The 12,752-nt window shown below is 60.1% G+C and overlaps 1 protein-coding gene across 3 annotated transcripts in view; it reads left to right on the top strand.

Annotated features, from left to right (window-relative positions):
- DOT1L (DOT1 like histone lysine methyltransferase) overlaps positions 1-12,752 on the top strand; it is a 68,578-nt gene that overhangs the window by 21,486 nt on the left and 34,340 nt on the right. For all 3 annotated transcript variants that reach the window (XM_055371168.2, XM_055371166.2, XM_055371167.2), the window contains exons 3-7: positions 816-890; positions 4,680-4,743; positions 5,952-6,180; positions 8,616-8,710; positions 9,442-9,504. In XM_055371168.2, coding sequence (XP_055227143.1) covers positions 816-890; positions 4,680-4,743; positions 5,952-6,180; positions 8,616-8,710; positions 9,442-9,504 — 526 coding nt within the window. The remainder of the gene's footprint in view (positions 1-815; positions 891-4,679; positions 4,744-5,951; positions 6,181-8,615; positions 8,711-9,441; positions 9,505-12,752) is intronic.

Genomic DNA, 12,752 nt, shown 5'->3' on the forward strand with positions numbered 1-12,752 from the left:
GGTTTAGTGTTTGTCTTGTCAGTGTTTGATGGAATTCACCAGTGTTTTTGTATTTTGTATTTTTAGTAGAGACGGGGTTTCTCCATGTTGGTCAGGCTGGTCTCCAACTCCTGACCTCGTGATCTACCCACCTCGGCCTCCCAGAGTGCTGGGATTACAGGTGTGAGCCACCGCACCCGGCACCAGTTGGCTTTAGTTTCTAGTCAGTCAGTTGCTTTTCGAGCTCTGATGTGGCCAGTGGGTCCCTAGACCAGCCCTGTAGCAGATAAGTTCACTTAGGTCCCCAGAGCCACTGGTGTGTGGCCTCGAAGCCACGTAATACCTGTGTGATTCAGTAACAGCTTCGTGGTAAACATCGTAGCCTTCGTTTTGAAGTCACGCCTCCCTTCTCTCTCCACTTCCAGTGGAGGGGTAAGGATGTTTGTTTTCTGTTGGAGAGGATGCAGTGTTTAAGAACATGTGTGGTAATACTCAAGATTGTTTACACCTGTCATCCCAGCACTGTGGGAGGCTGAAGTGGGCGGATCACTTCAGGTCAGGAGTTTGAGACCAGCCTTGCCAAAATGGCCTAACCCGGTCTCTACTAAAAATACAAAAATTAGCCAGGCGTGGTGGTGGGCACCTGTAATCCCAGCTACTTGGGAGGCTGAGGCAGGAGAATCGCTTGAACCCGGGAGGCGGAGCTTGCAGTGAGCCAAGATCACGACACTGCACTCCAGCCTGGGCAACGGAGTGAGACTCCGTCTCAAAACAAAAACAAAAACAAAACAAAAAAAACCAAACCCTTCCTGATCGTTTCTGCTGCTGTGTTTCAGATGGGTCTGTGAAGAAATCCCGGATCTCAAGCTCGCTATGGAGAATTACGTTTTAATTGACTATGACACCAAAAGGTAAGCAGAGTCCTGTCCGGCCACTCCGCTCCGAGGACAGACTCGGCTCTTGGGGAGGACAGGAGGACGCATCCTATAATTAGCTCTTCTTAGACGGTGCAAGCTGATCTGAAATTTCCTTTTAGAGTTGGCCGTGGCCACCATAAAGTTATTTTGGTAGGAAATGTTTATCAACTCTTGGCAAAGGCTGTCAGAGGCCGGACAGAATTGGAAACTCCGGTTGTGGAAAGTGGGATTGGCATGTGTGGAGTCAGCCCGCGCTAGTGATCGCTCTTTTTATAGCGGGCGGCTGACGGCCAGAAGTCCGCGTTCCTGCCTGAGGCTGCTGGGAGGGCCTGGGCGGCCTTAGGCTCCTTGGCAGCTCTGTTTAGATCTCAGCTGGGTTTGGTTAGTCCCTCTGTCTCCAGCCCCGTGGCTGCGTTAGCAATTTCGCCCTGGCAGCTCCTGGGTCTCGGAGGAGGGTCTTGTGGGTGGAGAGGGGCAGGGCTGTCTCTGGAATGCTTGCTTGGAAGTGTTTTGTTTTTCTTTGAGAAGGAAGGCATTCCAGGCTCATGCCTTTTTCAGCTCTTGAGAGTCTGAAATCAACAGAGTAGTCCTCCATCAAGGGCTGTGCTGTCGTGAGCTTGGGTGAGCCCCTCTCCTCAGAGAGTCAAGAGGGCCACGCGGCTGCACTTTACCTGGCTCTCCGGCCTCACTGGCGTGTGGGAGGGACTCTTGTCTGGGGTCAGCGGTCTCAGCCTCAGTAAACCTCGAGATCCTGTGCCTCTCCCTCGAGCCCTGCCCATTCCCTGGTCAGCACCCTGGTGCCCCACAGGCAGACAAGCGCGTTGCTGGCAGGGTCCTGCGTGCCGACCTGCTGCTGTGGATTTCACGCCACCTGCCTCACACGTCGGGGCCTCTCGCCACCCCCCTCATTGGGCGTGATGGTGTGCTGGGCCCTTCCCTGGTTTAGTATGAAGGGTGTGATGCAGCGTGCAGATCAACAGCCGCGTGGCAGGGTCCACAGGGAGGGGCCTGCAGGGCCCTGCACAGAGCTCTGTCTCCGTGGAGTTGGGGTGCACTAACCCCAAAGCTCTGCACCCGGTGCTTTCGGGTTTTCACGGAGGCTTCTCGGTGACTTGCTTGATGATTGCCTCCATCTCCAGTCCCCTCTTTCTAAGCTTCTTACTGCAGCTTGGGTTTTACCTCACCCAGGAGCCCCCCACAAGTCGCCTCCTTACAACAGAAGATGCTTCTGTCACCTAGAAGTTCCCAGGGGTCAGGAGCTTTGTTAGGAACTAGAGTCCCCTCGGATGGGTGGGTGTTGTCGGGCTGAGCCCTTTCACATTAATCTGGGGCGGTTATGGCGCCTCACTTGTGTGTGGCCAGCTTCTGCCTTGGCTCTGAGCAGCGAGCGTGTCAGATGCTGTGCTCGCGGCGCCCCTCCATGTGGGTGTGTGGCGTCCTTCCTCTTCGCGTGGGATGGGCTTAGCCAAGGCTGGAAGGACATCAGGGACAGGCTGGGCGGGGGGTCTTCGTTGGAGCTGGCAGGGCCACCTGAGGGACCGAGCCATTAGGGCTTCAGACCAAGGACAGCCCCAGCTCCTCTGAGCACCTGCATTTGCACAGCCTCCCAGGGAAGAGTCTCTTCCCAGGAGCATGCAGAGGTGATTTTGGGAAGGTCTGGTTGTCAGGGTTGAAGGCGGCGTGTAGAAGTGGAAACACAGGGGCTGGGCACCGTGGCTCACACCTGTAATCCCAGCACTTTGGGAGGCCGAGGCGGGTGGATCACGAGGTCAGGAGATTGAGACCATCCTGGCTAGCACAGTGAAACCCCGTCTCTGCTAAAAATACAAAAAATTAGTCGGGCGTGGTGGCGGGTGCCTGTAGTCCCAGTTAGTCAGGAGGCTGAGGCAGGAGAATGGTGTGAACCCCGGGCGGCGGAGCTTGCAGTGAGCTGAGATCGCGCCACTGCACTCCAGCCTGGGTGACAGAGCGAGACTCCATCTCAGAAAAAAAAAAAAAAAAAAAAAGGGAAGTGAAAACACAGGAGGGGCCAGGGCTGCTCCTCTGGAGCTGCGGGGAAGGCGGGAGGCAGCAGGCCGGCTCTGTCGGTTCATCCGGCCCTGGCTAGATGCTGCTCAGGGACCCAGGCCCGCATGGTGCCTGCTGGCCCTCTGCACCACCTGGGCTCCTTCCACCCCTGTGTCCTTCGTCCCCCGGAGGATCCAGGTCCTGTGTGGCCGTGCTCCCGGGGCTGTCGGCAGGCTCTTGTTCTTGGTGTTTGCTCCTCTTAAGTTCTCTTGCTTTATCCTATGCAGCTGCTGGTTAAGGAAAACATGAACTTGGCCTGTGGAGCACTGGTTTTCCTGTGAGGAAGGGGAAGTGTGAACCTCGGCACATGCAGTGCCCAGGTGAATTCAGGGTGGCCAGGGCAGGGCAGGAAGAGCATGGGGCTGGGGCTGGGGTGGGAGCAGGGGTGTGATTGTTTAGCCACGTCTCGGAGCATCTGCCAGGCTCTTGGGGTTGCCATTGGGAGGAAACTGCTTGCGTGCACATGGAGGTGGCGGAGGAAGGAGGCGGAGGAAAGAGTCCCCAGCCGCACCCCCCCCGCACAGGTGCAAGCCCCCTCGGCGCTGGGGATGTGGAAGTCGGATTGTTCTCTGGGAGGGGCCGTCCTGGGCACTGCAGGGTGCCGAGCAGGGTCCCTGCCTCCATCTCTTGCTTGCCTCGCCACATTCCTGGGGTCCCCGGTGAGAGCCACTGTGTGTGACAGTGTTCACTGGACAGGTACACCTCCTCCTCCTGTCTCTTGCTCTGCTCTGGACACCTTCTGAGGTGGAGGGACAGACGCTGTCGTCCACATTTTGCCAGTGGGTCCAACAGACTTGGAAGATGAGCAAGTTATCCCAGGTGGAGACTGGACAGACTAGGCCAGGCAGACCCCGTAGCAGGCTCGCCCCCACCCTGGAAGCCCCTCTGAGCCTAGGCCTGGCTGGGCCGCGTGGCCCGTGTTTCTTGTGGCTCACGTGCCCCACAGACAGTGGGCGCTCCCTGGAGCACAGGTGCCCCCTGCTGCCTGGTGGGCTCTGCCCTGATGCTGTTGGGTGTGGGCACTTAGGTAATGAGGGTTTGCCTTGCGGCCAGGGCAAGGAGGGCAGAGTTGCTGCGGGGGGACTGAGTCTCACTGTGGACCCTGCTGTGCCGTGTCTGACATGACACACTGCTGACGTGACACACTGCTGACGTGTGAGTGAGTTGGAGCTTTGGAAGGACACGCTCACAGAGCAGTGTGGGCGGGGGTGAGGCATCTTCCTTTCTGCAGTGCTCACTCCTCCTGCACCTGCCCAGGCAGAGGCCTGGTGGTCCCTGGGACCCCAGCCGTTCACCTGCCTCTGGCGATGGTGGCTGTCCCCAGCCAGGGCAAGGAAGACCCTCTAAGGCCGGCCCCAGGGGTTCCCACTTAGGGGGCTGGCCTCAGTCCCCCTCGAGCCTTCTTTCTCTCCTCACGCCTCCAGCACACGTGGACTTCGGCTTTGCGCGGGAGCCTGGGCAGGTCCAGACTGCCTCAGGGCTCAGTGCTTGCCTGCACCGGACTCTCGGCCGGCCCCCTCGCTTGTGTGTCAAACCTGAAATCTCCTGCATCAGGGCGGAAAGCGAGGCTTCTGCCAGAAGGGTCTTGGCCAGCTGGCTGGTGGCTGTCCAGGCAGGGACCACACCTTGGAGCCTGCCTTATCCACGTGCTGTCCCCTCCCATGCATGCGGCTGGCTCCTGCCCGAGTGACCAGGGCCTTCCCTTGCCTTTTTCAGCTTCGAGAGCATGCAGAGGCTCTGCGACAAGTACAACCGTGCCATCGACAGCATCCACCAGCTGGTAGGTGGCTTGCCCCTGCACGGGGGGGTTAGTAGTGCCAGGCTCCCAGACCCCTCCAGACCCCTTATGTCACCGCCTCGGGCACAGAGCTCCCCTTAGAGCCCCTGGGGATTGGAATGTGCAGCGTGGGGGGACGATGGGCTGTGGGTGAGTGGTGTGGGGGCTGCCGAGGCTGGGCTGTGTGCTGTGGCCGTGTGCCAATGCAGAGCCGTCCGTGGTTTGTGTGCTGAGGCAGGGCCCTGAGGGTTGTGGTGTCTGCACACACCTCTGCAATCCTGGGTTGGTGTCCGCAGGTCCCAGCAGAGGCGGGGTCCCTGTCCTCCCCGGGCTGTGTGAATGCCGGCCTTCCCCCTTGGACCTCCCCCACACCGCCTGCCTTCATCAGGCTGGATGCCAGCCTGGGCTGCACCCTTGGGCACCCCAGTCCTGCTGTGTCTCGTGAGGCTTTCCTCACAGAGGACGGGGCACACAGTGAGCTGGGGTGTAGCAGGGAGGGGAATGTGCTGCTTCCCATGTTCTAGAAAGCACCGGGGGCCCCTGGTGCATGGGGGTAGGGGATCTCTTTCTTGAAGGTCTTGCTGTGGAGGGAGCCCTGGTGGGGGCGGCATGGGCTCACTTGGCCCTCCTGAGTGGGGCTGGGCTGGGCTGCCCCATCAGCCTGCCACCCAGCTCTGGCTTCCCCTCAACCTCGTGCATGCAGCTGTGTGGGCCCCTGAGAGCTGAGCTGGCCTGGGCGGGAGCGGACCACCTCAGCCTGCTGCAGGTGGTGGGGAGGAAGGCGGGGTCCCACGTAGTCGAGTCAGATGAGGTGTGGTAGGCTCAGGGCTTTCACAGGGCTCGTGGCACCTGATGGGGGTCCCTTGGTGTCAGCGCCCCACCCTGCTGCCTCGGCCCAGAGGAGGGGTGGTGGTCTTGGTGGCCTGTGTGGTTTTGGTGGTCTTGCCAGTGGGGAGAGAGGCCCATGGCAGGAGGAGGAGCCTCTGGGACCCCTCTGAGATGGGGCCTGTCCCTGGGGATGCTGCTTTACTGCTTGTAGGAAATGGGGCCGGGTTGGAAACTGACCTGGGAGCCCGGCAGCCACCCTGCAGGGGTACGAGAGGCCATGCAGCCGACTCCCTGCTTCTGCTGGGAAAGGTCCCAGGTCTCGGTGGTGGAGGGGCTGGGCCGTGAGGTTTATGTGACATGGCCGGGCCACCCTCCGTCCGCAGTGGAAGGGCACCACGCAGCCCATGAAGCTGAACACGCGGCCGTCCACTGGACTCCTGCGCCATATCCTGCAGCAGGTCTACAACCACTCGGTGACCGACCCCGAGAAGCTCAACAACTATGAGCCCTTCTCCCCCGAGGTGTACGGGGAGACCTCCTTCGACCTGGTGGCCCAGATGATTGACGAGATCAAGATGACCGACGACGACCTGTTTGTGGACTTGGGGAGCGGTGAGTGTCGCCCGCCATGCCCGGCTCCGTGCACTTCCAGGCCACACGCTCTGTGCCTGCCCCATGCCTGCTTGGAGAAGAGTTTATCAGGGACTTGCGACATTGGCGTGGACAGTGCTTCCTTCTCCCAGCGCCTCTGTCCCGCTGTGGGGCCGTTCCTTTCCCCAGCCCTGACCGGGCTCCACCCAGAGGGGAGAAATCGCAGGAACCCAGTGGCTCCCAGACCAGGCCCATCCTCCCAGGTGCCCGGAGACTCTGCTTTCGTCCTGCTTCTCACCAGCTGGGGAGCTAGACCTGTGCACCCTCTGCCGCTCACTCCCAGAAGCTGCCACTCGCTAGCCTGGGCTCCAGCCCGGCCCCCACCCACGGCTGCAGCCTGCCGCAGTCCTTCCCTGGGCACACCTGCTCCCTCCACAGCGGCTGGAAAGGTCCCACGCGGAGGAAAACCCCAGGTCCCTGGGCTCCCGGAGGCCCTCGCGCCCTCCCTGCATCCCCAGTCTCCCTTGGTACCCCTGCGTCTGGGCCATGCCCTGCCCCTCCCAGGTTGGGGCTCCCACCTGCTGGCATTGTTTCAGCCTCTGCCTGCACTCAGACTCTGCTTGTGAGGTGTCGTCTCCTCTCACCCATGGGCGGGGCTCCTTGAGACGAGGCCCCAGCTGTGTCTTCAGCACCAGCGTGGCCTGGCTGAAGCACAGATGAGCAGTCCGCACATGAACAGCCTCAGTAGCCTGACGAATTCCTGATAGGACCACCCCATCCAGGCTGCAGGGCTGACGGGGCCACCCAAGGGTCAGACAGTGAAGGCCCCTTCTCCACAGTGTCTAGGCTGTCCCTGGGCTCCTTGGACCTCGATGGACATGTGAACCTTGTGCCTGCAGGCACGCGAGCCCCACATCTGCCCCCTTTCCACAGTCCTGGCTTTGACGTGGGGAAGGGGCCCCAGGGGCAGGGACCAAGAGGACTTTGCACAGACTGGGTGTGGCAGCTCACGCTTGTCATCTTAGCACTTGGAAGGCTGAGTTGGGAGGGTCACTTGAGGCTAGGAGTTCAAGACCAGGCTGGTCAGCATAGCAAGATCCCACTTCTGTTTATTTATTTAAATTTATTTTCAAATTTAAAAAATGCAATAAAAATAATATATATTGGCTGGACGTGGTGGCTCACGCCTGTAATCCCAGCGCTTTGGGAGGCCAAAGCAGGCGGATCTGAGCTCCTGAGGTCAGGAGTTCGAGGCCAACATGGTGAAACCTTCTCTCTACTAAAAGTACAAAAATCAGTTGGGTGTGGTGGCACATGCCTGTAATCCCAGCTACTTGGGAGGCTGAGGCAGGAGAATTGCTTGAACTTTGGAGGCGGAGGTTGTGGTGAGACAAGATCGCATCACTGCACTCCAGCCTGGGTGACAGAGTGAGACTCCGTCTCAAAAAAAAAAAAAAAGGAGGGGGGGCATATCTGGCCAGGCTCGTTGGCTCCTGCCTGTAATCCCAATGCTTTGGAAGGCTGAGGTGGGAGGATCGCTTGAGCCCAAGAGGTTGAGGCTGCAGTGAGCCAGGATCACACCACTGCAGTCCAGCCTGGGTGACAGAATCAGACCCTGTCTCAAAAACAAAAAATTAAAAAGGCTTATGTGTTTTAGATGATGACGGCCTAGCACTTGCTGGCCGGGCCCCAGCCCCCCGTCCCTGTGTGCTTCTCTTCCCACTGGTGTGGTGGCGGCGGTCTGTGCCCATTGTGGTCGCTCAGTGGTTCATGCCCGTTCCCTGGAGCACAGAGCTGCCTAGCAGGGGAGGAGAGGCAGCTTGACACCCCCGGTGTGCGCCGCTGCCTCCACCCTCCTGACGCTGGCGTATCTGCAGCCCCTGTTCCCTCCTTCTCCCTTAGAGCCGGCTGTTGCTGGGTTGTGTGCTGATGCTATGAAACCGCAGCGGCCGGGAGACTGTCCTGGCTGCGGGGGACTCCTCACTGCCTCTCCCACCCTCCATTGAGCCTCAGTCAGATCCCGCTCATGAGCCTTCCTGGGGTGCCATGAAATTTTATCAGCCAGGTTGCTGTGTGTCTGTGTGCTGGCGACGTGGGGATAATTTGAGGTGGACGGCAGCCTTTCCAGACCTGCCAAGTCTTGGGAAGCCCTGTCTGTCTGAACAGTGAACATCACATAGGGCCCTGAGACTCAAAATGGATTCTGGTTTCGGGGGCCACCAAGCGATGTCCATGGATGACGCGTTGTGATGACCGTCCCTCGTGGGGGCTCTGCCGGGGGCCTGGTCTCTGGGAAGGGTCCTGAGTGGCCTCGCAGCGTCGGATGTGTGTGGACACTGGCCTCCCCTGTGGGTCTTCATGGCCGCATTCTTGGGGCCTCTGTCTCCGAGCCTGGCATGGCCTCCCGCGTGGCATCTGAGCGCTGTGTGGTATCTGATGGATCTCTCTGATCATAGGTGTGGGCCAGGTCGTGCTCCAGGTTGCTGCTGCCACCAACTGCAAACATCACTATGGCGTCGAGAAAGCAGACATCCCGGCCAAGTATGCGGAGGTGAGCGGATCTGGGGGCCAGGGTGTGTTGGAGGCAGGGGACCATCAGAGAAAGTGACGCCCTGGGTGCCTGCACCCCACTGCTGTGGGACTTCCGAGTCTGGGTGGCGTTCTTTCCAGGCCCGAGACGTCTTGGTTGCCTGCAGCGTGTGCCTGTGAATAGGGTGCCCGATTGCCCTCACGGCCCATTACAGGCCGGCCCTCCAGGCCTGTCCAAGCGCTGCAGGGGCGTCTCCGAGCCTGTTTCATGGCACGTGCCACTAGTGAGGCGAGAGGTGCTCAGCTCTACCTCGTGGCACAGCCCTCCGAGAAGCGGGGTGTTTTGGGTGGCCTGCCCAGGCAGGCGCATTGAGGCCCTGTTGCTCTGAGAGTTTGTTGTTGTTTTTTTTTGTTTTGTTTTGTTTTTGAGACAGAGTCTTGCTCAGTCGCCCAGGCTGGAGTGCAGTGGCTCGATCTCGGCTCACTGCAAGCTCCGCCACCTGGGTTCACACCATTCTCCTGCCTCAGCCTCCTGAGTAGCTGGGACTACAGGCGCCCGCCAACAAGCCCAGCTAATTTTTTTGTATTTTTAGTAGAGACGGGGTTTCACCGTGGTAGCCAGGGTGGTCGCAATCTCCTGACCTCATGATCCGCCCTCCTCAGCCTCCCAAAGTGCTGGGATTACAGGCGTGAGCCACCGTGCCTGGCTTGCCCTGAGAGTTTGTAACGGGCGTTTGGTTTCTTTCCTTCCAGACCATGGACCGCGAGTTCAGGAAGTGGATGAAATGGTATGGAAAAAAGCATGCAGAATACACAGTGAGTGCCATCGCTCCGCCCCAGCTCCCATCGCCGGCCCCACCCCCGCTCCCACCCTCCTCTCAGCCCCTCCTTTCTTGCCGATGTTGGCACATGGCTGTTGGCACATGGTGTGCCCCCTGGAGTCCCCTCTGGTTCTCGTAGGGCTGCCTGGGCGTGGCGTCTGAGCCGGCAGCAGGCGCCTCTGTTGGTGCCGTCCCTCTCATCCTCTCTGACATGGCTTCTGTCCCTTGGCAGAATGCGGTGCACAGAGGTGGTGCAGGGAATGGGCTTGGGGCTCCATGGAGCGGAGGCCTGTGGGACGGGCTGGGTTCTGGGCCGGCTGCGGCATCCTTGGGGTGTCATCCCTCACTGGGGACAGCCTTGTTTGGATGGGTTCCTGGTCCTCAGTGCCGTGTTCTTCATGACAAGCCAGCAACCTCGGGGTGGGCAGTGTTCTCTCCCGCCCTGTTGTGATGCGGTCTGAGGTGCTCCTCCCATGGACCCTGTGGATGGCGCCGCTTGTGGCCGTCCCTCCGCCCTGTCGTGATGTGGTCTGAGGTGCTCCTCCCATGGACCCTGTGGATGGCGTCGCGTGTGGCCCTCCCTGTGGGGTGTGCGCTCCCTTTTCAGTGGCTGAGTGGCAGTGGGATGGGTATGGGGGTGGGAAGGGGATGCTGTTTAGGGAGCAGGAAGGACAGTTTTCCTGACCCAGATTGGGTGATTAATGGGCCATAGCTTCCAGGAGTAGCCACCACTCCTGCATCCTCCTGGGAACTCCTTCCCACCCCATGCTGAGTCCTTAGACACCAGGCTCCGCCCTGGTCCTTTCCACACAGAGGCCTGCCGAGCTGGGTCCTTCCTTGACCTGTGTGCTCCTCCCCACAGTCCCAGCTGCTCAGGCGCTCACCTGTGGTGGAGGCTGACGGCGCCCTGGGCCCATCGGCTCTGTCTCCCAGTGACGTCCCAGACCTCCCCGCCCTTTTGGGGTGTGGCCTTGGTGCTGGTACAGCTGCTCCCGTGATGTGGATTGGAGGGTGGTTTGGGGTCTGGGGACTGCAGGAAGGTGGATGCTTCTTGTTCTAGACCTGGGGCCCCTGGAGTACAGAGCCCGCAGCCCCTCGAGCCCCAGAGCCCGCAGCCCCTTGAGTCTTGAGAAGCTTCCCTTATAAGGCAGAAGGAGTGCTGGGTGGGGCGGGCACCAGGTCACCACCCTGGGAGGACGATGGCACAGGGGTTGCCAAGCTGCCTAGCAGAGCGGCTCAGGATGGAACATGGCAAGGCCAACTCGTGATCCCAACTGCCTGCGACGACCCAGTTCCTGGGTGGAATCCGCAAGTTTACAGAAGCAACAGAAACAAAGTGTTCAGGGGTCCTGTTGTCATTCGACTGTCACAGTTCAGAGGGATGCATGAGGGACACAGGTGGCATACAGTTCCAGTCCCCTCCCAGGTGGTGCCCACCCCTCACTGTCTCCTCAGCAGGGTGCGTGGAGGCGTGGCCGGGGCTGTGTGCCTGCCCGTCTGCCTGGAGCTCCCTGCTGAGGTGCCCTCTGTGGGCCTGTCAGCCAGGGCCTTCCTCAGATCACTGTGAGGCCTCAACATTCCTGTCATTGCCACGAGTGGGCGTGCGTCCTGCCTAGCATGCGCCCCTGCCCCCAGCTCAGACCCCTCCGCACTGTCCCACAGCACAAGTGAAGGCCAGTGTCAGGGTGTGGGGCCCCGATTCCTGGTGGCCCTGACCAGGGTCAGGAGCCCTTGCCAACTGGTTCTGCCTTGGGTGTCCTGGCTGTGGTGGTCTGGCAGATGAACCTTTTGAGCCCAGGAGTTCGGACACATTTTTTTGTGTGTGTGTGTGAAAGAAAGTCTCGTTCTATCGCCCAGGCTGGAGGGCAGTGGCGCGATCTCGGCTCACTGTAGCCTCTGCCCCCTGAGTTCAAGTGATTCTCCTGCCTTTGCCTCCTGAGTAGCTGGAATTAAAGGCGCGTGCCACCACGCCCGGCTAATTTTTGTATTTTTAGTGGGGATGGAGTTTCACCATGTTGGTCAGGCGGGTCTCAAATTCCTGACCTCGTGATCCGCCTGCCTCTGCCTCCCAAAGTGCTGGGATGACAGGCATGAGCCACCGTGCCGGGCCTCCTTGGGGTTTCCTACGTTGACAGTTGTGTCGCCTGCAAACACGGAGCTTTGCCTTTTCCTTAGCAGTCCATGTCCCTTTCCTCTCCCTTTCCCGTCCCCTTGTGCTGGCCGGCGCTGGCATTTCCCATGCAGTGTGAGTCGTGAGGGCAAGACGGGTACCCTTCCCTGCCCTGCTCTTGGCGGGCAGCTGAGCCCCTGGCCGCGGAGCACCGTGTTAGCGGCGGGCTTGTGTGGATGCTCTCCCTCGGGTGGAGGATAAGCCCGTGGTCCTGAGTGTGCAGCGCACACTTTTTCGTTGCTGCTTCTAGTGTCAGCGCGGTGCTGTGGTTTCCATTCCTCACCCCGTTGCTGTGATGGGTTTCCAGTGTTGAATGCGTCCGCCTTGGTCGGCGTGCGATTCTGTTTATCCATGGCGGGATTCTGCTGGCTGATGGGCCGCTGAGGGGTTTTCTGCCGTGGTGGGAGCCATGGCCTGCGGTGCTTCCTTGCGGCCACGCCTGTCTGGTTTGGTCTCTGGGTGGCGCTCCCTCGGCTTCTGTTCTGCTGTCTTTGACCAGGACTTGCGCATCCAGGGCTGTGGGCCTGGCTCTCCTTCCCTTTCTCATGGTGATTGTTCCCGAATGCTGTGCCCACAGTGGAAGCTGTGTGGTGTCCTGGGTTCTGGGTCCACTTGCACTCTGGCCGGAAGTTCCCACATGGGTTCCTGGCTGTGGCAGGAGAGCCACACAGATCCCAGCACAGAGGATGGAAGCCCTCGCCATGGTTCCCAGCGATGGCCAGGAGGGCGCCATGGTGCCTTCCTCCGCGCGGTCTGGCTGGGCTGAGCCTTGCTCAGGAGAGGGGTGCTGTCGGGTGGTGGGGCTGCCGCAGCACTGCTCCCCCTTCTGCCTCATCTTGTCAGCGTCGGGGTCAGCACCCTGCCTCCTGGGCCCTGGGTCCATGACACGGCTGAGCAGTGTGGTGTCTAGTGTGGCGCAGGTGCTCCTGGCATGGAGCTGCGTTCGTGGTCTGGATTCCGTGCAGGTTTAGGTGCTCACGGTCAGGCCAGTGGCTCCTGAGATGTGTCTGGGAGCATGATTTGGGGGAAAGCGTGGCATTCTTCATGGCTTTGGCAACACGTGTCAGAAAGAA

Source organism: Gorilla gorilla, chromosome 20 (assembly GCF_029281585.2).
Source record: "Gorilla gorilla gorilla isolate KB3781 chromosome 20, NHGRI_mGorGor1-v2.1_pri, whole genome shotgun sequence".
Classification (NCBI taxonomy): Eukaryota; Metazoa; Chordata; class Mammalia; order Primates; family Hominidae; genus Gorilla; species Gorilla gorilla.